At 36.9% G+C, this 24,917-nt stretch overlaps 1 protein-coding gene across 3 annotated transcripts in view; it reads left to right on the plus strand.

The window, feature by feature from the left end:
• The window catches only part of PDE4B (phosphodiesterase 4B), a gene marked incomplete at both ends in the record, with an annotated part of 505,104 nt that overhangs the window by 73,472 nt on the left and 406,715 nt on the right, over positions 1 to 24,917 (plus strand). Inside the window, one exon of one of the 3 annotated variants that reach the window (XM_079698749.1) lies at positions 21,688 to 21,923. The exons of the other annotated variants lie outside the window; for them this stretch is intronic. Within the exon in view, the coding sequence (XP_079554875.1) occupies positions 21,688 to 21,923 (236 nt within the window). Of the gene's footprint in view, positions 1 to 21,687; positions 21,924 to 24,917 lie in introns of those variants that run through there. 3 annotated transcript variants of the gene reach the window in all.

Raw genomic sequence — 24,917 nt, forward strand, 5'->3', positions numbered from 1 at the left:
TCTTTACAGAGGATAACTAGGGAAGACCTCTCTCAGGAGAAGATGTGTGAACAGGTCCCTGAAGGAAATAGAGAGGGAACCATAGAAAGCTCTAGAGAAAGAGCTTTCCAAGCAGAGGTAAAAGCAAATAGCCTCTCAGGCGAGTGTGTGTAGGCATGTGACGAGCCATGTGTAAACAGCGTTTATTTGAAATAGGGATGTTTTGTTAATAAAGAGCATACACATCTATATAAAATACATTAAAAATATTACATCAAGAAAAAGAGCCATTGCCATTTTAAGGATGTGGTATAAGGAAGGCATAAAATAACGTTTTCTGTTATAAATCTTTTTCCCAGTGGGGCCATCACAGGGTTAAAATGGTATATTTCACACATAATGTACTGTAACTGCTTTTTTAACAACTGAAAATGTACAGAAAATGCTGTTTTGACTGTCTATCTTTAGTCTTCAGCTGTTGCTGTCACGATTCAGAAATTTGAATCCCTGCTTTAAAAGTCACATTTCCTTAGCTGTAAAAAATAATCTGATGGAATCTACAGCCGTAATCATAGGCTGTGATTTTAGAATACAAATCACCTGCTATAAAGGGGGTAGGGCATTTCTTTTCTTTTCATTTGATTTTCATTTATGTTCTCAATATGCCTTACTTTGAGTTTGTTTATATTCTCATGAAGTTGAAATTTTCTTTGGCTTCTATGCTTGACAAGTGGTGCCCATTAATTTTAGTGGATACTGTACCAATTGAGTCCCAAAATGTGTCTGGAAATCCAGAAAACTGAACCAAGAAATGGTGCTAGGCACAGATTGGAAGGAGGAATTAAAGAATTGCTAGATTTTATTTTGGCAGCTGGTGTGAAGCGGCACCTTCGAGGATCTTCTAAAAGTTGACCTGCTTTCCAAAAAAAGAGAAAAATTAGAAGAGATTAAACAAAAGAAGTATCATTAAGAATTTGGTCTCCCACTTCTAAAATTTCTAAATTACCAAAAATAAGATGAAAATGTTGGTTATGGCTAATGTAGCACAAATGAAATGGTTTAAAATCTGCGTGTAGAATTTGCAAAATCAGTATAGATTTCATACCAAAACGCTGTTTGTAGTAATCTCAGCCAAGAGAATGAAGTTTCTAATCTGGGAGTCCCCAAAATGTAACTCTCGGGAGTGTCTATTAGAAGCTAAAACAGGCTAGAAATAGAATCATAGGAGGATAGTTCTATCTTTAATATTTAAGATCATAAAGAAAGGGAGGAATATAAGACAATTTTCTAGTTTTTAACTACACATGAAGGTCAAACAAATTCTCATTTTGAGTTGCAATGAATGAACATGCTAAGGTACGTTAAGCCAATATCTTCTTTCAAAATTGACTTAAAACTGATAAAGGTGCATTCAGACAAAATTATTTTAAAAAATAACTCATTAGTGAAATTTATGGCTGCCTGGGTGAAACTAATCATTTTTGTTGCATATTCAAATTATTTCGTATTATATTGAAATATGGCATTTACAGAGAAGCAAATCTAGTTTCAGGATATAACATAATTGGAGCTAACAGGTTTTTATACAGTTGATTATCTTTAGGACATATCCTTATGCTTCTTTCTCATTTTTCCTTTGCAATGCTGTATAGTGGATTAAAGCATGAGTTTTGAGTTTGGTGACTTTGGGTACGAATCCTTACTGACTGGGTGATCTTGGGTAATTCATCCTATGTTTCTTTAATTCAGTTTCTTTATCTGTAAAGGGTATATTATATATTTCAAAGGGGTTTTGTGTGGTTTAAATGTGAAAATAATGTGTGCAAAAGTGCCTAATACATAGTCCGCCCTCAATAAATGCTAGTGATGTCTTATTCCTCACCTTGCTCTCTCTTTCTCCTTCTGCCTCCCACTTGAGAGAGGCCTGGAAAAGATCTTTTCTTCACAGCCCTCAGAAGAAACCAACTCTGCCAACACCTTGATTTTGGACTTCTAGCCTCTAAAACTTTGAGACAATAAATTTATGTTGTTTAGCCATTCAGCCTGCGATACTTTCTTACAGCAGCCCTGGCAAACTAATAGAGATTTTGGTACCAGAGAGTGGGATGCTGTGGCAACAAGTACTTAAAATATGGAAGTGGCTTTGGAATTGAGTTGTGGATAGAGACTGGAAGAGACACTCGATGGAGGGAGGGAGATGCAAGAGAGGGGAGATATGGGTATATATGTATATGTATAGCTGATTCACTTTGTTATACATCAGAAACTAACACACCATTGTAAAGCAATTATACTCCAATAAAGTTGTTAAAAAAAATAAAGAAAAAGCCTAGATTGCCTTGAGGAGACTTGGTAGAAATTTGAATGTTAAAGGTACTTCTGTTGAGCAGATGGCAATGAGAAACATGTTCTTTGACACTGGAGGCAGGCGATCCTTGCTATAAAGTGGCAAAGAACTTGGCTGAAATGTGTTCTCATTTTTTGTTTGGATGGGAAGTAGAAATTATGAGTGATGAACTTGGGTTTGTAGCTGAGGAGGTTTCTAAGCAAAGTGTTGAAGGCACGACTTGGTTTCTTTTTTCTGCTAATACTAAAATGCAAGAGTAGAGAGATAAATTGAAAAAGGAATTGTTAAACAAAAAGTAACCAGGACTGGAAGACTTGGAAAATTCTCAGCCTATTCCTATTGCAAAAAAATGAGAAAATATGTTCTAGAGAGAACATCAAGGGTGTAACTGGACTACTGTTTGCCAAGGAAATTAGGCATGTGACCCATGGATCCAATCAGCTATCTTAGCAAAAGTCAGGAATAGAGATGTGGTTATGCAGGAAAGATCTGTGGGGGACTCCTGTCTGATAGTTTGGACTCCCATGAATTGCTCAGGAGGCCAACAAGATTTTTGAGAAATTTATATCAAAGGAAACATTGCCAGCTTTGACTGAAGGATAGACAGGATGAAATGAAGGAAGGCTCTCAGACTTCTGGGATACCATGGGCAGGAAACAGGCTGATATCTATCCAGCTGCAAATATGTGTCATCCTTCAAGGAAAGTGAAGACTGACCTTGAAGGCAATTCAGAGGCCAGCAGCTGTTCCCGACACCACAGGCCCACAGGACACAAGCCCCTGAAGGTTGGACAGCCTCCTCCTTAGTTTCAGAAGGTGGGGACACTTTCTTAGTTTCCGAGAATGGAGCCACCTCCTTGGTTTCAGAGGGACGAGCCCTCACTGCTCAGGGCTAAGGGGGTGGGACCACCACTCTAGAGAGCCCAGAGGATAGAGCATTGAGCCAAAGAGGATTATTATCAAGCCTCAAATTCTAATGGAATTTGTCCTAGTAGGTTTCAGACTTGATTGGGACCCTTTTCTTCCTTAAAATTTATCCCTTTTGGAGTGGGAATATCTATCCTATGTCTGTCCCATCATTGTTGTGGTCTGATTTTATAGGTTCACAGATAGAGAGGAACTTTGCTCTATGATGAATCTTCCCTTAAATTTTACACATAACTGATTTGGATGGCTTAAATGATTTTGGACTTAGAGTTGATGACAGAATAAAGACTTTTGGAGACATTAAAATGGGTGAGTGTATTTTGCCTGTGAGGACATGAATTTTGATGAGTCAGAACGTGGAATGTTATGGGTTGAAATGTATCCCCCAAATTCCTCTGTTGAAGTCCTAAATCCCATTACCTTAGAATGTGACCTTATTTGGAGATAGGATTGAAGAGAGGTAGATGTCCATGCAGTGACACACATACCAACAAATACAAACAAACAAAAAACATCTTGTTTCAAGGTAACTTGATCACCTTTACAGAGGTAGTCAGGTTAAAATGAGGTCATTAAAGTGGACTCTAATCCAGTAGTACTGGTGTTCCTATAAAAAGGGAAAATCTGGACACCAATACATACATAAAGTGGAGATGATGTGAGGAGATACAGGGAGAAGATGGCTATCTACAAGCCAAGGAGAGTGGCCTAGAAGAGATCTTTCCTTCACAGCCCTCAGAAGGCACTGACCCTGCCAACATCTTGACTTTGGGCTTCTGGCCTTCAGAACTGTAAGCTAATAAATTTCTGTTGTTTAAACCACCCAGTCTGTGGTACTTTGTCATGGCAGCCCTAGCAAACTAATTAATATACCTCTCACAAAGTTTCAGTCGAAGTATTATAAAAAAAAATCTAATATGTGTTTCATAAGAAAAAGTTGAAGGAGCTGTAGTTATTTAGGAGGGAAAATAAGTGTGTTAGAGGATATATCTTTGAAGGGTATTCAGTTGATTTATTCATTGTAATTAGAGGTGACAAAACTAAAATCAATAGGAGGACATTATTGAGAGTCAGACTTTGGTTCAATAGAAAGAAAAACTACTTGCCATTTATTATTAAAATGGGACAGAAATCGCCTGTGCCCCAGTTGGAATTCACGGAGAGTTGAAACAAGAGGTTTTTTGTTTGTTTGTATTTGTTGGTGTGTATCACTGTATGGACGTCTACCTCTCTTCAATATTAAAAAAAGCATAGGCTGAGTTAGGAGCAAGGAATAGGCACTAACAGGGTAGACTAAGGGGAAAAAACTTCCTGAAACTCTGTACAAAGAATGCATCCATATTTCGTCTTGTAGGACAGTCAGGATAAGAATAATCCACTGTGAGACAAGGAGGACTCCAAGTACGGAGCGAAATAGAAGAGAACCTGGTTTTGACCTCCTTTAAAAGGAGATCAGGTGAATGAGGAGGCAAATTAGTTTTGAATATTGATTAGAATTAGGCTGTGATAGTTGTGCCATTAGACTTTAAGTACCATGAGGGCAGGCATACGTCTAGCTTATTCATTGCACTTTTCCTCAGACTAGCACAATGCTTGACCATAGTTGACATTTAACTAACACCAGTAAATGAATAGATAACTGTTGATTCATATTCCTGGGTTTTTAAACATTTGTTTAGCATGCACAAAACACTTTCTACACTACCAAACATAAAATAGATAGCTAGTGGGAAGCAGCCGCATAGCACAGGGAGATCAGCTTGGTGCTTTGTGACCACCTAGAGGGGTGGGATAGGGAGGGTGGGAGGGAGGGAGATGCAAGAGGGAAGAGATATGGGGATATATGTATATGTATAGCTGATTCACTTTGTTATACAGCAGAAACAAACACACAATTGTAAAGCAATTATAGTCCAATAAAGATGTTTAAAAAAAAGGTAAATTTTAATTTAAAAAAAGTAACAGTGAAAAAAAAATAAAACACTTTCTAGTTGTGCACAAGAGGTTTAGATAAAGAAGATAACACATAAAAAAATATATTCAGAGAAAACTCTAATTCGAAAAGGTACATGCACTCCAATGTTCATAGCAGCACTCTTTACAATAGCCAAGACATGGAAGCAACCTAAATGTCCAGCGACAGGTGAATAAAGAAAATGTGGTATACACACACACACACACACACATGCACACACACAATGGAATACTACTCAGCCATAAAAAAGAATGAAATAATGCCATTTGCAGCAACGTGGATAGACCTAGAGATTATCATACTAAGTGAAGTAAGTCAGACAGAAAAAGACAAATATCATATGATATCACTTATTTGTGGAATCTAAAAAATATGATAAAAATGAACTTGCTTACAAAACAGAAACTGACTCAGACATATAAAACAAACTTATGGTTACCAAAGGGGATTGGAGGGGGAGATAAATTAGGAGCTTGGGATTAAAATATACACACTACTATGTATAAAATAGATAAACAACAAGGGCCTACTGTATAGCACAGGGATATACTCAATATCTTGTAATAACCTATACTGAAATGAACAAACAAAAACAAACAAACAAAAAATAAATTATGGCCTTTACTCTCTAAGAGCATAAAATACTTTGTGTGGCATATACATACAAGAAAGGAATTGTAAGTCTGATGCTGAAACTTTCTCAGAAAGTGTACTATCATGCCAGTGATGACTTACTATATATGTATAGAAAAAAAGATTCTTCAAATGCAATATAAATTTTAAAAGTTAATTAAAATAATTTAAAAACTGATTAAGGCAGATAAAAGTAAAATTGCATGGAGCCTTTTAGAATTATGATTATGTTAGATTATGTTAGTAACAAGTGTGCAAATTTCAAGCAATAACCCAGGCTTACCAAGGAAAATAGGGAGTCATATTCTTAGCACATAGTACCTACTCAGTAAGTGTATCTTTGAAGAGTGTATGAATTAGTAGAAATAATAGAGAGAAGTAAAGAGAAGGAGCAAAAAGATCAGGTTTCTTTAAGAGGTATTCATGGTGCCACAGCTGGCAGTGGGGAAAGAAGGTACAGATTGAGAGGCTAGGAGATGCAGATTGGGAGTCACCTAGAGTCCATTTCTAGAAGGGGTTCTTTCAATAGCCACAAAAAGCATGAAACCTGCTGTGCCTTGATGGTAGTGACTGCGCCCCACACCCCGCCCCGCCCCACTGCCTTGCCCCAGTGGTGGTATGGAGGACTAATCACTGCAAGAGTGAGCTTTGAAGATGGGCCAAGCTGCAAGCCCCAAGAAGCAAAGAAACAGCAAAGTCAAGAATGTAAACATTGGGGGCTTTGGAAAGAGCACTGATTAATTAAAAGGGTTATAAACTATAAAATCAATTTGAAAATTTCAGATTTTGTAACTAATGTTACTGCTTGTCCTCCTGCTGTTTTGCAGCTTCCACATCAGCAGATTTAATCAACCACAGGTTGAAAATATTTGGAAAAAAAATCAGAAAGTTACAAAAAGCAAAACTTGAATTTGCTGCATGCTACCAACTATTTACACTATTTATGCAGCTTCTACATTGTATTTAAAACTATTTACATAGTATTTACATTGTACTAGGTATCATAAGTAATCTAGAAATGATTTCAAGCATACAGGAGGATGTACATAGGTTATATGCAAATACTACAGCATTTTATATAAGGGACTTGAGCATCTGCAGATTTTGGTATTGTGTGGGGTCCTGGAGCCAATCCCCTGTGCATACTGAGGGACAGACTGTGTTCTATTAAAGGTTCTGGTTCCAGGGGAGTTGGGAGTAATCACATTCCATTTTGTTTCAACCGCTGAATACAACTTTAAATCCTGGATGGAATGCGTGGATTGCTATTTGAGAACTCTGAAAAGTAAATATTAGTGGGCAGATTGGGGAAGAATGCTCAATTGTAAAAAAGAAACAACCTAACCAAAAAATGGGCAAGAATCTTGAATAGATACGTTACCAAAAAGGATATATTGATGGCAGATAAGCACACAAAAAGATAATCACATTAACCATTAGGGAATTATAAACTAAAATCAGCATGAGATACCACTACACATCTATTAGAATGGCTAAAGTAAAAAATAATGAAAAGAGGTGTTGGTGAGTCTGTGGAGCAACTGGGAACTCTCATAGAGTGCTGATGGAAATGCAAAATGAGACAACCATTCTGGAAAACAGATTGACATTTTGTTGTAAAGATGAATGTACACTTTCGTATGAGCCTGCAATCCTACTCCTGAGGATTTACAATAGGGGAAAGACAGCATATATTTATAGAAAGACCTGTACATGGACGTTTATAACAGGTCTATTCATAATTGTCCCAAACTGGAAACAGCTCAGTGTTCTTCAATGGATGAACAAACTGTGATACATCCATACAGCAGAATACTTTTTAGCAATAAAAAAGAACGAGCTATTAATAAATGTAACAAAATTATGATGATGGAGAGTAGATTAGGGCTTGCCATCTTTTAGGAGTGGAGGAGACTATGACTATAAAGGTACAGCACAAGAGAGATTTTTGGGAGTGACAGAACTGTTCTGTATCTTGATTGTAGTAGTGGTTACATGAAGCTATACATGTGTTAAATTTCATAGAACAGTGCACCAAAAATGTTAATCATATTGTATGATACATTTAAAAATAAAACAAAGGAAATAAAAGAGTAGCCAAGGGAACTTTACAAACATATATATTTTATTTTAAAGTGTTTGCTACAAAGCTCAGCATGCTTATATAAATATGTCTCCAGTCTTGAATTTTACATATGCTAATATTACAGTGTTAATGATATGAAATATTTATATGAAATTCAGTTTGAGTTACTTCTTAACACTAGTTGCTCTTGGTAGATAAAATTCTATTTTCTTAATTATGAGTCAAAAGCCATCATTATTAATGTTCCTGAATTTAAAAAATTTAATATGAATAGATTTTAAATTAACAAAATGTGTAATAAGTAAACAAATCTTGAAATTAAGTGAGCCAATCTTGATTTAACCCACTATTTTGGAAATATTTTCCATATTGATATGTATTCTGTACCCTTTTTAGACTCGTGCAATTAAAATATTAATTTAGGAAAATTTTGTTTAGCTTGCAAATGTATACTTAATCACAAAATGGATCCCTGAAAATTATTCTCTTTTTAAAAGCAGTGGAATGAATTTGACTTAATTTTCATGTGTGCTGTACTCTTTATATGATCTCTGTAGTATCATAATTAATTGGTTTTACAGAGATAATTATTTACATTTAAAATTGTAAACTTTAGATTAATACTATACCATTTTTTATTACATATTTCATAGAAGACTGCTGACAGGGTGGAAAGTAACAAAAAGATGAAAGCTCATAGTAGAGAAAGAGGTTTTCCCAAATGTGCCTTTGTATTTAACATATATGTCCCTAATGTCGTATTCATTTGAAATCACCCTTTAATGTAATTTGCTGACAGGCTAGTATTATCTTTGGGAAGTGGAGTACGCTCTTTTGATGCAGATTTTAAAACACCAAGGAAGAGTTTCTCTCCTTGCATATAGGTATCTGACTCATCCTTGCTAATATATCTTATTTTATTTTATTTATTTATATATATATATATATATTTATTTACATCTTTATTGGAGTATAATTGCTTTACAATGGTGTCTTAGTTTCTGCTTTATAACAAAGTGAATCAGTTATACATATACATATGTTCCCATATCTCCTCCCTCTTGCATCTCCCTCCCTCCCACCCTCCCTATCCCACCCATCCAGGTGGTCACAAAGCACCGAGCTGATCTCCCTGTGCTATGCAGCTGCTTCCCACTAGCTATCTATTTTATGTTTGGTAGTGTATATATGTCCATGCCACTCTCTCACTTTGTCACAGCTTATGCTTCCCTCTCCCCATATCCTCAACTCCATTCTCTAGTAGGTCTGTGTCTCTATTCCCGTCTTACACCTAGGTTCTTCATGACATTTTTTTTTTTGTAGATTCCATATATATGTGTTAGCATACAGTATTTGTCTTTCTCTTTCTGACTTACTTCACTCTGGATGACAGACTCTAGGTCTATCCACCTCACTACAAATAACTTAATTTCGTTTCTTTTTATGACTGAGTAATATTCCATTGTACATATGTGCCACATCTTCTTTATCCATTAATCTGATGATGGACACATAGGTTGATTCCATCTCCTGGCTATTGTAAATAGAGCTGCCATGAACATTTTGGTACATGACTCTTTTTGAATTATGGAGTTCTCAGGCTATATGCCCAGTAGTGGGATTGCTGGGTCATATGGCAGTTCTATTTGTACTTTTTTAAGGAACCTCCATACTGTTCTCCATAGTGGCTATACCAATTCACATTCCCACCAGCAGTGCAAGAGTGTTACCTTTTCTCCACACCCTCTCCAGCATTTATTGTTTGTAGATTTTTTTGATGATGGCCATTCTGACTGGTGTGAGATGATATCTCATTGTAGTTTTGATTTGCATTTCTCTAATGATAAATAATGTTGAGCATTCTTTCATGTGTTTGTTGGCAATATGTATATCTTCTTTGGAGAAATGTCTATTTAAGTCTTCTGCCCATTTTTGGATTGGGTGGTAGTATTTTTTGTTATTGAGCTGCATGAGTTGCTTGTAAATTTTAGAGATTAATTCTTTGTCAGTTGCTTCATTTGCAAATATCTTCTCCCATTCTGAGGGTTGTATTTTGGTCTTGATTATGGTTTCCTTTGCTGTGCAAAAACTTTGAAGTTTCATTAGGTCCCATTTGTTTATTTTTGTTTTTTTTCCATTTCTCTAGGAGGTGGGTCAAAAAGGATCTTGCTGTAACTTATGTCATAGAGTGTTCTGCCTATGTTTTCCTCTAAGAGTTTGATAGTTTCTGGCCTTACATTTAGGTTTTTAATCCATTTTGAGCTTATTTTTGTGTATGGTGTTAGGGAGTGTTCTAATCTCATACTTTTACATGTACCTGTCCAGTTTTCCCAGTACCACTTATTGAAGAGGCTGTCCTTTCTCCACTGTACATTCCTGCCTCCTTTATCAAAGATAAGGTGATCATATGTGTGTGGGTTTATCTCTGGGCTTTCTGTCCTGTTCCATTGATCTATATTTCTGTTTTTGTGCCAGTACCATACTGTCTTGATTACTGTAGCTTTGTAGTGTAGTCCGAAGTCAGGGAGCCTGATTCCTCCAGCTCCGTTTTTCGTTCTCAAGATTGCTTTGGCTATTCGGGGTCTTTTGTGTTTCCATACAAATTTTGAAATTTTTTGTTCTAGTTCTGTGAAAAAAGCCAGTGGTAGTTTGATAGGGATTGCACTGAATCTGTAGATTGCTTTGTGTAGTATAGTCATTTTCACAATGTTGATTCTTCCAATCCAAGAACATGGTACATCTCTCCATCTATTTGTATCATCTTTAATTTCTTTCATCAGTGTCTTATAATTTTCTGCATACAGGTCTTTTGTCTCCTTACGTAGGTTTATTCCTAGATATTTTATTCTTTGTGTTACAGTGGTAAATGGGAGTGTTTTCTTGATTTCACTTTCAGATTTTTCATCATTAGTGTATAGGAATGCCAGAGATTTCTGTGCATTAATTTTGTATCCTGCTACTTTACCAAATTCATTGACTAGCTCTAGTGGTTTTCTAGTAGCATCTTTAGGATTCTCTATGTATAGTATTGTGTCATCTGAAAACAGTGACTGTTTTACTTCTTCTTTTCCAATTTGGATTCCTTTTATTTCCTTTTCTTCTCTGATCGCTGTGGCTAAAACTTCCAAAACTATGTTGAATAAGAGTGGTGAGAGTGGGCAACCTTGTCTTGTTCCTGATCTTAGTGGAAATGCTTTCAGTTTTTCACCATTGAGGACGATGTTGGCTATGGGTTTGTCATATATGGCCTTTATTATATTGAGGAAAGTTCCCTCTATGCCTACTTTCTGCAGGGTATTTTATCATAATGGTTGTTGAATTTTGTCGAAAGCTTTCTCTGCATCTATTGAGATGATCATATGGTTTTTCTTCTTCAATTTCTTAATATGGTGTATCACATTGATTGATTTACATATATTGAAGAATCCTTGCATTCCTGGAATAAACCCCACTTGATCATGGTGTATGATCCTTTTAATGTGCTGTTGGATTCTGTTTGCTAGTATTTTGTTGAGGATTTTTGCATCTATGTTCATCAGTGATATTGGCCTGTAGTTTTCTTTGTGACATCCTTGTCTGGTTTTGGTATCAGGGTGATGGTAGCCTTGTAGAATGATTTGGGAGTGTTCCTCCCTCTGCTATATTTTGGAAGAGTTTGAGAAGGATAGGTGTTAGCTCTTCTCTAAATGTTTGATAGAATTCGCCTGTGAAGCCATCTGGTCCTGGGCTTTTGTTTGTTGGAAGATTTTTAATCACAGTTTCAATTTCAGTGCTTGAGATTGGTCTGTTCATGTTTTCTATTTCTTCCTGATTCAGTCTTGGCAGGTTGTGCATTCCTAAGAATTTGTCCATTTCTTCCAGGTTGTCCATTTTACTGGCATAAAGTTGCTTGTAGTAATCTCTCATAATCTTTTGTATTTCTTCAGTGTCAGTTGTTACTTCTCCTTTTTCATGTCTAATTCTATTGATTTGAGTCTTCTCCCTTTTTTTCTTGATGAGTCTGGCTAATGGTTTATCAATTTTGTTTATCTTCTCAAAGAACCAGCTTTTAGTTTTATTGATCTTTGCTAGTGTTTCCTTCATTTCTTTCTCTTTTTTTTTCCATTTATTTCTTACCTGATATTTATGATTTCTTCCCTTCTGCTAACTTTGGGCGTTTTTTGTTCTTCTGTCTCTAATTGCTTTAGGTGCTAGGTTAGGTTGTTTATTCGAGATGTTTCCTGTTTCTTAAGGTAGTATTGTATTGCTATATACTTCCCTCTTAGAACTGCTTTTACTGCATCCCAAAGATTTTGGGTTGTCGTGTCTCCATTGTCATTTGTTTCTAGGTATTTTTTGATTTCCTCTGTGATCACTTCGTTATTAAGTAGTGTATTGTTTAGCCTCCATGTGTTTGTATTTTTTACAGATATTTTCCTGTAATTGATATCTAGTCTCCTAGCATTGTGGTCGGAAAAGACACTTGATACAATTTCAATTTTCTTAAATTCACCAAGGTTTGATTTCTGACCCAGGATATGATCTATCCTGGAGAATGTTCCATGAGCACTTGAGAAAAATGTGTATTCTGTTGTTTTTGGATGGAATGTCCTATAAATATGAATTAAGTCCACCTTGTTTAATGTATCATTTAAAGCTTGTGTTTCCTTATTTATTTTCATTTTGGATGATCTGTCCATTGGTGGAAGTGGGGTGTTAAAGTCCCCTACTATGACTGTGTTACTGTCCATTTCCCCTTTTATGGCTGTTAGTATTTGCCTTATGTATTGAGGTGCTCCTATGTTGGGTGCATAAATATTTACAATTGTTATATCTTTTTCTTGGATCAATCCCTTGATCATTACATAGTGTCCTTCTTTGTCTCTTCTAGTAGTCTTTATTTTAAAGTCTATTTTGTCTGATATGAGAATTGCTACTCCAGCTTTCTTTTGGTTTCCATTTTCATGGAATATCTTTTTCCATCCCTTCACTTTCATTCTGTACGTGTCTCTAGGTCTGAAGTGGGTCTCTTGTAGACAGCATATATATGGGTCTTGTTTTTGTATCCATTCAGCCAGTCTGTGTCTTTTGGTGGGAGCATTTAGTCCATTTACCTTTAAGGTAATTATCGATATGTATGTTCCTATTCCCATTTTCTTAATTGTTTTGGGTTTATTATTGTAGGTCTTTTCCTTTTCTTGTGTTTCTTGCCTAGAGAAGGTCCTTTAGCATTTGTGGTAAAGCTGGTTTGGTGCTGCTGAACTCTCTCAGCTTTTGCTTGTCTGTAAAGGTTTTAATTTCTCCATCAAATCTGATTGAGATCCTTGCTGGGTAGAGTAATCTTGGTTGTACGTTTTTCTCCTTCATCACTTTAAATATGTCCTGCCACTCCCTTCTGGCTTGCAGAGTTTCTGCTGAAAGATCAGCTGTTAACCTTATGGGGATTCCCTTGTGTGTTATTTGTTGTTTTTCCCTTGCTGCTTTTAATATGTTTTCTTTGTATTTACTTTTTGAAAGTTTGATTAATATGTGTCTTGGAGTGTTTCTCCTCGGATTTATCCTGTATGGGACTCTCTGTGATTCCTGGACTTGATTAACTATTTCCTTTCCCATATTAGGGAAGTTTTCAAGTACAATCTCTTCAAATATTTTCTCAGTCCCTTTCTTTTTCTCTTCTTCTTCTGGAACCCCTATAATTCGAATGTTGGTGCTTTTAATGTTGTCCCAGAGGTCTCTGAGACTGTCCTCTGTTCTTTTCATTCTTTTTTCTTTATTCTGCTCTGCAGTAGTAATTTCCACTATTTTATCTTCCAGGTCACTTATCCATTCTTCTGCCTCAGTTATTCTGCTATTCATCCCATCTAGAGTATTTTTAATTTCATTTATTGTGTTGTTCATCATTGCTTGTGTCATCTTTAGTTCTTTTAGGTCCTTGTTAAATGTTTCTTGCATTTTCTCTATTTCCAAGATTTTGTATCATCTTTACTATCATTATTCTGAATTCTTTTTCAGGTAGACTGCCTATTTCCTCTTCATTTGTTAGGTCTGGTGGGTTTTTATCTTGCTCCTTCATCTGCTGTGTGTTTTTCTGTCTCCTCATTTTGCTTATCTTACTGTGTTTGGGGGTCTCCTTTTCACAGGCTGCAGGTTCATAGTTCCCGTTGTTTTTGGTGTCTGTCCCCAGTGGCTAAAGTTGGTTCAGTGTGTTGTGTATGCTTCCTGGTGGAGGGGACTAGTGCCTGTGTTCTGGTGGATGAGGCTGTATCTTGTCTTTCTGGTGGGTAGTTCCACATCTGGTGGTGTGTTTTGGGATGTCTGTGGACTTATTTTGATTTTAGGCAGCCTCTCTGCTAATGGGTGGGGTTGTGTTCCTGTCTTGCTAGTTGTTTGGCATAAGGTGTCCAGCACTGTACCTTGCTGGTTGTTGAGTGAAGCTGGGTGCTGGTGTTGAGATGGAGATCTCTGGGAGATTTTCACTGTTTGATATTACGTGGAGCTAGGACATCGCTTGTGGACCAGTGTCCTGAAGTTGGCTCTCCCACCTCAGAGGCACAGCACTGACTCCTGGCTGCAGCACCAAGAGCCTTTCATCCACATGGCTCAGAATAAAAGGGAGAAAAAGTAAAAAGAAAGAAAAATAGAGAGAGGATAAAATAAAATAAAATAAAATAAAGTTATTAAAATATAAAATAATTATTAAGAAAAAAAATTTTTAAAAAGTAAAAAAAAAAAACCCCAAAACAAAACAAAACAAAAACCAAACCAAACAAAAAACAAAACAAAACAGAAAACGGACGGATATAACCCTAGGACAAATAGTGAAATCAAAGCTATACAGACAAAATCTCACACAGAAGCACACGAATACACACTCACAAAAAGAGGAAAAGGGGAAAAAATAATAAATCTGTTCTCAGAGTCCACCTCCTCAATTTGGGATGATTCGTTGTCTATTCAGGTGTTCCACAGATGCAGGGTACATCAAGTTGATTATGGAGATTTAATCCGCTGCTCCTGAGGCTGCTGGGAGAGGTTTCCCTTTCTCTTCTTTGTTCGCACAGCTCCTGGGTCTCAGCTTTGGATTTGGCCCCGCCTCTGCGTGTAGGTCGCCTGAGGGCGTCTGTTCTTCGCTCAGACAGGACGGGGTTAAAGGAGCAGCTGACTCGGGGGCTCTGCCTCACTCAGGCAGGGGGCAGGGAGGGGTTTGGATGCGGGGTGAGCCTGTGGCGGCAGAGGCCAGTGGGACGTTGTACCAGCCTGGGGCGTGCCGTGCGTTCTCCCGGGGAAGGTGTCCCTGGATCCCAGGGCCCTGGCAGTGGCGGGCTGCACAGGCTCCCCGGAAGAGAGGTGTGGAGAGTGACCTGTGCTCGCACACATGCTTCTTGGTGGCCGCAGCAGCAGCCTTAGCGTCTCATGCCCGTCTCTGGGGTCCGAGCTGATAACCGCGGCTCACGCCCGTCTCTGGAGCTCCTTTAAGCAGCGCTCTTAATCTCCTCTCCTCCTGCACCAGGAAACAAAGAGGGAAGAAAAAGTCTCTTGCCTGTTCGGCAGGCCCAGACTTTTCCCCGGACTTCCTCCCGGCTAGCTGTGGTGCACTAACCCCCTGCAGACTGTGTTCACGCTGCCAACCCCAGTCCTCTCCCTGCACTCCGACCGAAGCCGGAGCCTCAGCTCCCAGCCCCGTCCGCCCCGGCGGGTGAGCAGACAAGCCTCTCGGGCTGGTGAGAGCTGGTCGGCACCGATCCTCTGTGCAGGAAACTCTCCGCTTTGGCCTCCGCATCCCGGTTGCTGTGCTCTCCTCTATGGCTCCAAAGCTTCCCCTCTCCGCCACCCGCAGTCGCCGCCTGCGAAGGGGCTTCTAGTGTGTGGAAACCTTTCCTCCTTCACGCTCCTTCCCACTGGTGCAGGTCCCGTCCCTATTCTTTTGTCTCTGTTTATTCTTTTTTCTTTTGCCCTACCCAGGTACGTGGGGAGTTTCTTGCCTTTTGGGCGGTCTGAGGTCTTCTGCTAGCGTTCAGTAGGTGTTCTGTAGGAGTTGTTCCACGTGTAGATGTATTTCTGGTGTATCTGTGGGGAGGAAGGTGATCTTCGCGTCTTACTCTTCCGCCATCTTCCCAGGAGCGCTAATATATCTTGATGTTAACAATGACCTGGGAAACAAAGAGAGGAGCTTCCTTAGTTGTTTTTTTTTTTTTTTTGTCTATGCAGTCTCCCTTCATAGAATGTGCCTTGTGAAAGAAGCACCTAATTACTCTGCGAAAACCAGAAAACAGTGTGAAGAGAAGGCATAGCAGGTCTGTCCTGCCTGTATACCACCAAATGAACAGAGTTTGCAATGCATAGGCGTTCTGCTTTTGCATTGCAGTGAGGATATTAATAATAATGATAATAATTTTTTAAAGAACAAAGAAATGCTAGTAAAAATGGCAAAACATAGCCAAACGGCTATGATTAAGAAGTTCATTTTGGAATCCTGTGTAAGATCAAGTATAAGAAATTAGGATATAGACTGGACTAGCTTTCAAGACAGAAAGGAAAAATCTGAGACTAACAGGAGAACATGATTTGGGGCAGTACCTTAATTTTCTATTCATATTTTCCATCAATAAATACTAATCAATCGAGATGCAATCTCAGGCTCTGGAGATACAAAGATAAGTAAAATATTGATAGCTTAGGTCCTTAGAGAGCTCATAGGTTAGTTCAGGAGACAAATGAAAATATGTATTATCGTATACAATGAAACATTCTGAGAGATGAATCCAGTGCTGGTGGAGTACATTAGGCCATTGTGTGGGCTTCTGCTTTTACTCTGAGTGTAATGTGGAGCCACTGGAGGGTTTTTCTTGTTTGAATATGATAATCTCTGAGAACTTTATGATACCATGCTCAAGCATTTAGAGTACAGGCTTCCTACTTCCTCCCTAGGATTCAGGTGACACTGAAGGTGGTTAAGGCTAAAACTGATCTTTCTGGAACATCAGTTTACTAATGATGAGTAATTAATTGTATCATATGGATAAAAGTGAAGCCTTTTTATCATCGTATAAAAATAACATGCTAGATAACTTCAGACTCAAGGCATTTAGTACTTGTGAACATATACTTCTAGTGACATGACTAGACCACCCTAGGAGCCTGCATTTCCTCTTCTGTCTCATTAGGTATCTTCTGTTATAAAAAGCTTGGTGTAGGATCAACTCCTTAAATGCTATGCAATTTTGTGTCTTGATATTCTCATTTGAAAATGGGCAAAATAATGTGCATTCGGTCTACAAAATTTAGTGAGTATCCACTCTGTGCCAAACTCTGTTCCATGTTCTAGAAATGAACAAGACTCAACCCAGCCCTAAAAGACCTCATGGTTTAATACTAGGGGGAAGTCCAGCAAGCATTTCAATAGCACTTGTCTGATATGTGTGTAATGAGAACCAAATGAAACAATTTATTAAAAATGCTTACAATAATATCTGGCATACAGGAGGTATGCAATAAATGTAAATTCCTTCTTTATAATCTCTTAATTCTTAAGAGTGGTCAGCTAATTGTTCTTCTCCAAGATGGCTAGACAACTATTAATATTTTCATTCAGTTGAATGTTGTCTTTTCTTCAATCATGTTAGAATAATTCTCTAGTTCCATTTCTGCTAACTGAAATAGAGAAATTGGGATGAGTTGCCGTCTGTGTTGAGTAGGGTATTCTGTTGAAAGAGGCAACAGTTGTTTCTTGCTGTTCTGTATTTACTTACTACCTTGTCTGACTGAAGGAAGAGCTTGTGTATTTTCTACTCAATTGAGTAGAGCCTAATGGCGGTGCTGAGATGGTGTGTTGTTTTAAAAAAAGAGAACTGAATAATGATATAAATAAAGATACAATCCACAGTAATTTAACTGTTAATATTGACAGTCTTAAATCTGTTCCTCTTTAAAAAGAAACTTCTGAATAAACTCTGTCTTTTTAAATCTCTAGCTTTGTATTTACAGTAAATGTGAGCCATGTTATATTGCATTTAATATTGTTATGTATAATATTATTGCACAGAATCAGTAGTTTTGTGCCTTTAAAATGCTTTAGTTTTATAAGAACAGTTAGTTAAAAATTAGTCACTCAGTTCAGAGGAAATATATTCCAAGTTAACTTTTTTTTTTTTTTTTTTTTTTTTGCGGTACGCGAGCCTCTCACTGTTGTGGCCTCTCCCGTTGTGGAGCACAGGCTCCGGACGTGCAGGCTCAGTGTCCATGGCTCACGGGCCCAGCCACTCCGTGGCATGTGGGATCCTCCCGGACCGGGACACGAACCCGTGTCCCCTGCATTGGCAGGCGGACTCCCAACCACTGTGCCACCAGGGAAGCCCCCAAGTTAACTTTTAAAGTCTGAAAGATATTGAATATAAAAAGAGTACAATTATTTTCACTTAAAATAAATTGATTACAAAGCTGTTACCTTTAAAAAACATTTTAACTATTATAATACTTGCACTGTAAGTTTATCATATTGTTTGGTTGAAATTAATTTGCTTTCCTTTTCAATTTAATGAAAAATCAACGTTTTGATTTGTCCATAATATTTATACATAATACATTATTGACTGTTATTGACCATACAACTCTATTCAGATCCTTGAATGATACTTTATGATGATAATTCTTGATTCTTGTTGCTTTGACAGGATGTGGATACCAGGAATTTCATTATTTAAAATTGAGACCTAGGTGTAATTGGAATTCTCAAGTAATTCCCAAGGTGAATTACCTGCACATTAATAAATTGAGTCAGTTACTCATTTCTGCCTTTGAGGAGAAACAGCTAAGCAGTACGTGTGGACAGGAGGGTTTTCACTGTGGTTCTTTAGCTCCTTCTGAGACACTCAGAAGGACACAATAACTCTATTTGCTTTCTTCTTGGCTTTTTCTCCGGTTCTCTGGCTCTCTCTCTCAAAACAGTATATTCTTTGCTAAACTATGGCAGGGTGTTGTTTGCTTTTACTGTGCTTTTGTTTTACATTTTCTTAGATACCATCTCCTGTTTTTTACAGTCTATATTCATCTTTGATTTCAATATTTAACACAGTATCAAGTTTTTCTACAGCATTTTGACTCTAGAAACAAACTTTTGTGCATATATCTGTAAACGTGCATTTCCTTTTCTCAGAGGTAACTAATTCAGACTTTAAAACAGTCTGGTTATCTTTTAAGTTTTGTATTTCAATTAGCTGTCTTTGGTATTCCTAAATGTTATTTAGAGTAGGTAGAATTAACCGACTTTACATATTTTTGAGCATTCTAATTCTTAGGATGATTCTCAAAATTTCTTTAACTGGGACATTGGCTGTCATAGTAGGCAAAGAGAGAATAATGTGAAGTGTCACATAATGTCACGTAAGTTGACAGTAAGAATTAGAAAGTAATTATAATTGTACTGCTCTGCTGCTTTAGGTGAGTTTATGTCAACATTTCCTTATCTGAATCCCAGTTCACATACTAAATCTGGGTTGTGAAATTTGCCATAATTTTGAGAGGGGTAAAAATCCCTAAAATGCTTATTGTGTTTTGGCAGCCTTAAAAAGTGACTAAGAGAAAGACATCAAATTGCTATTTGATTTTTTTGCAAATAAGTCACTCTGAATATTGGCATGTTCACATATTCTTACATTCCAGTTTTATATCCCATTATTGTTGGAAGAAAGTCCTAGCTTTGTTTTCATAATGCAGTAAATAATAGATAGCTTTAACTATATTTTCTCTCATGACATTACTAACAATTTATTCTCAAATAGAGCAGTTAAAATATCTTCAAATATATAAAGTGCGTGTCCTAGGGCTTTGCTGGACAAAATGACTATGTTGACCTCTCTTATTGTATAATGTAAGAACATTCAACTGGGAATCAGAAAGCCTTGGTTCTAGCTTTTGCTCTAATGTCAACTACAAATAGGACTCTGGACAAGTCACTGAAGTTCTCTAGGTCTGTTTCCTTGTCTTTGAAATCAGGAGCCAAACAATGTGATTACTGGAATTCACTCAAACTTTAAAATTCCATGACTTTGCCTTTGTTCGTAATATATTTTAGGGTACTATTGCAATACTTATATCCTTCCAAGACAGTACCTGTAAACTCGGAGTTTAAATCCTTCCTATTAAGTTTAAACCATTTCCCCCAAGGGCTAGAGTGGGGTTTATTTTTTCCTATACACAGGTCATCGTCTGCTCTTATTCAGCCCTTTAGATATTCAGCCAGAGTATATGACATATATAAATGATTTTATAAAAGTGGAAGTTCTCACGACTTAGAGGAAAAGATGAATTTCATGCTTTTTCACTGAAGTCTTACTATGAATCATTCCTGAAATGTCACTCACATTGACTAGCCCCAGTTCTGTTTTGCCAAATTTGTGTGAGATCAGGCTGGCCCTAGTAGTAGACATTGCAGGTACAGAATTTCACAGCATCTGTACACTTCAAGCACTAAAATATTCTTTTTACTCCTTTTAAAGTGTAGAAGCTGCATGCCAGTATATTTCTAAATGAAATTTCAGGTTACAATGATCTGCTTCGGAACTTGAGACATATTTTTGGACTTCCGTGCCCATATGTCTCACTGGCATGCCCTTGTGAACCAAGTACACACATGCTAGCAAGTATAGATGCCCACACACAGACACTGTTGTGTACGTCTACCTGCACTTGCATGCGTGCACACACACATGCATGATGCTTGACTTTGGACCCTGCAGGTGTAACAGGGAGCATTCATCTCTCCTGGTTGTTACCTCCATTTCCATTCTAGGGAACTTTGACTTTCAGAAGTGACTTTACATCTAACAGAGAGCGACTGCTGTGGGCACCTCAGGGACAATGAAGTTAAGCAGAAGAATGAGGGCAATTTTTATGGGATTAAAGATTAGTCTTTAAATTCCTTAGGGGAATGAACCAAATCTAATGTTTTCCTGTTAGCTGACACTTTCTATATGGATGCAGTTTTGGATCTTCTGGAGGGAAGAGGGAAAAAAAAATTTCAGCAAATCAGCTCTTTCATTCAGAAATGGAATTTGGGGGGCTGGTTTAGCTAGGCTTTTTGACAATCCCTGATTTAATGTTTTCACTGATGATGAGAGTGGCTTCACAAATGTCGTGAAAATCTGGGCAATGGAGGGTGTTGTGAGGGGGAAACAGAGTGCAGTTGTTTAAATAGTCCTGGGCCAATAAGCATTTGGTAGGTGGAGTTACTGTTGTGTGCATTACAAAGAAAGATAATTCTGAATGAAGACTTTAAACATCGCACGTGCTGGATGGGCTCTGGTTCTGCGCTTTGTGCAAACAAAAATAGGTGACTGGGTTTTGCTTACTATCCATTAGTGGATGCAGCATGTTTGAAAAGATTTTTAAAAAATACATGCAAAGGATTTATCAGAAGCCCTCATGAATATTTCATGAGTTGATATATTCAGCTGAATGAATTCAGCGAGTGTCAGTGTGTAGCTTGCAGACAGACCTCATCCACAAGGAGGCTACTGACATAGGAAGCACTTTGGCGCATTTTCAGAGGCAAAGCCAGGCTGATAAAGCTCCTTGTGACAGCCTGACTTGCCATTCTTCGATTATGCTGCTCTTGCTCTAAGCAGCTCCTACACTGGAGCCACAGCTTCCTAAATTAAACTGGGAACAGTTTGCAGACTTACCAGCCTCCTAACCTGCAGCTGTGTCTCTGCTATGTTTGAGGTTTTTGTTTTGGATGGTGAAACCCAGCACTCCATATAAGACATGACAGCAAAAGATTCTTCAAAAGAACTTACTGCTTCTGAATCTGAGGTTTGCATAAAGACTTTCAAGGAGCAAATGCACTTAGAACTTGAGCTTCCGAGACTACCGGGAAACAGACCTACATCTCCTAAAATTTCTCCACGCAGTTCGCCAAGGAACTCACCATGCTTTTTCAGAAAGTTGCTGGTGAATAAAAGCATTCGGCAGCGTCGTCGCTTCACTGTGGCTCATACGTGGTAAGATGGGACTTGGAGGTGTCTGGAGTGCTTTTCATTAGCAACAGTGATTTAGAAATGTAGCAAATAGGACATTTGAATTTTGTTCATAATACAGAACACATGTGTGAGATGAATGGTGAGCAGGTCAGCTGAAGAATACATAGTGCTCTGTGCGTTAATATCACTGTGCCACTAGCTGTTTCCAGATAATATGAGCCTCTCACTATAGAGAGTCTTTAAAATTACTGCTTTTAAAAAAACACCTAGCTAATTCTAGGGCAACCGAGTATTGAAGGAGTTATAAAAATTCAGTTTTTTGTTTAATCTCTGTTGAGGTGATTGCTGACTTTTTTGTGTGTATCTTGCGGTTGTTGTTGATGATGTTTTTGAATAGTATATTTTTGGTACAAAGATAAGTGATTCAATCTTAGTTTGGATTTATTTCTTGAGACAATGTATAAAGTCAAACTTAATTTACAGCATTGCCATTTTTGTAGTATGTAAACTAGTGGTTTTGATTTATTGCCTCTATCTTTACAGTACTTAAGGAAAGGGAAAACTAAGTTCCCACTTCTGAAATTACATGGTTAATTAATTTTATTTATGATTCAAATTGCTATTATCTTTAAGAGATTCTTGTTGTAAAGAAGTGACAAAATTTATAGATAATAATAAATAAATTCTCAAGTTACTTGGGAATGCCCAAGTAAATTCCAGAACCCTCTGTAAAAACTGTATTGAGGCTGCCACCTTTAATATATATGTTATGTACAATAGAGTAGCTTCCTTAAACCAGTATAATAACCGAATACAAGGAGAAGCACAAAAGAAATTTTAAAACTTTAATTGTAAAAGATAGGCCTTTTCAGATTTCTTTGAAGGTTATATTTTCTTTCAGATTAATATACCTTTCAAAATTGGGTACCTATAATTTTTATTTCCCAGGGACCATAGCAGTGCAGGGAGCTATTACCTCTTAAAGACATTTCTAGCACAGGGATTTTGACTGCATACTAGATTGCCAACCAACATTATAAACTGGGGATATCTGGTTTTCGAAAATTAATATTTACTTGAATTCTGTTTTTTTACTCGTCTGAAATGTTTGTCTGCCTAATCTACTGCACAGTATATTGGCAAATTCAAGTTACCCCTGGAAATATGTAGCTTGCCTTTGATGGACACCACATGTTAAAGCCAGTACACATACTTTACCTAGCTAAAAATAATATGGTTATTTTTGTTTTCTGACAATGCACTGTTGTTCACATAATTGCTTTATTAGGGAACTTTTTTTGGTCATCTTTTTTGATGAGTTAAATCTTATTATTTAATTGTAATCTCATATTTGTAGATTCCATGTGATTAGTTTTTCAAAACCTACCAGTGGTAGCATTTAATAAATAGAAGGTTTATATATAAGTATGTACTGATTTAAGGAAGTCTTCTGTCTCATGATTTACCCCACCCCTAATGTGTGTGTATTTTCACATAGTTTGCTAAGTAGTATAACTGAATAGGAGAAGGTATATAGGTATATTGTTAATTAGTTCTCATAAAAGGAATAAAGTTGAGAAAACATATAATTAGATAATAGACTCATATGTTTTACTAGTTGGGTTAATAATTTGACAAGAAGGATACTTAATTTTAATTAACTGATTTTCAGATGGTGGTAAATCTTCATAAAGCCTTGCTAATATTTCCTTATTGTAGAGTTCCTGAATATAATAACGACCTTTCTTTTACTTAGAATAGATTTTTGATGTGCTAGGAAGGTAGAGCTATAAATACTGAATTTTTTCTTTTCAAAAGAACCCAAATTTTAAAATGATTAAAGAGCCAGTTTCACTCCTGCATTATACAAATTTTCTTGCAGCAAATTACACAAAGAACAATTAAATGGTATTTGAGGTAACTTATGCTATTAAAGTGATCTTTTCCTAGCTAAGTTAAAAAAATTTTTCTGCAAATTGCTAAAAAACAAAACACATGACTTTGGTATGATGTACCATTATATAGGTTTGAAGAATCCACTAACCACCAAACTTATAAAATAACTTTAATTATGACCATGGTTCATTTTCAACCATTTTTACCTACCAACTCACACACTCTTCTTCTGTTTCTTAGAAAAGTTGTATCACAGTTTGCTTTAACTCCTAAGTCTATATTTATATTTATTTCTATGTTTTATCTGAGTGCATGTTTAATATTTTTCAAATTTATTTTCATGAAACATTCAATGAAAATTTCTTTTCATAAAATACACACATATGTATTTGAATGACTTTTTCACTAATCCTAAAAATTATGTGCTCCTTTTTTAAAGCATCTTATGTAATTTACACGAGGAAATAAGAGCATAAGTACTTTATTTTTGCCTCTTTGTCATGATGAAATGTAACCATTCTTTCACGATCAACAATTGGTATTTTCCAAACCTTGCATTTAAGTTAGAAGTTCTAAGATATGCACTTAGAAGTCTCCAAAAACATGTTATTACTTTACAGTAGACAGTAGATGTCTTTTAAGAAGACTGGATTGTTTTGATTCCAGCATTGAAATTAAAGTAATTTTCATGATGAAGCTAAACAATGAAGAGGATGCAGTTTATATCTAAACCCACTGAACAATTTTTTTTATCTTCGGCTATTTGTAGATTTCATATTTTGGTCAGATGAATATGTAGTTCTGGTTTTGAAAACCCAAGTTATGAAGTGTGGATTAATGGCAGAAGATGTAAGAAACACTTGTGAAATACTGACTCTGGGATTATTTTTAAAATATCTGACAAATAGTAAATATTCAATGTGTTGTCGCTAATCAGAGTATTTATGCAATCCTAAATCTGGAAGGAATTTGGGTGATTATCTCATTGCTTCCTTTTACCCTTGGGCAGGACCACAATTGCTCCATCTTTGACATATGGGAATCTGGCCTATTTTTAAGACTCTAGAGAAAGCAGTTCTATAACCTCACTTAGTACACAGTCTTACTACTTCATAGTCC

Source organism: Hyperoodon ampullatus (genome assembly GCF_949752795.1).
Source record: "Hyperoodon ampullatus genome assembly, chromosome: 2".
Classification (NCBI taxonomy): Eukaryota; Metazoa; Chordata; class Mammalia; order Artiodactyla; family Ziphiidae; genus Hyperoodon; species Hyperoodon ampullatus.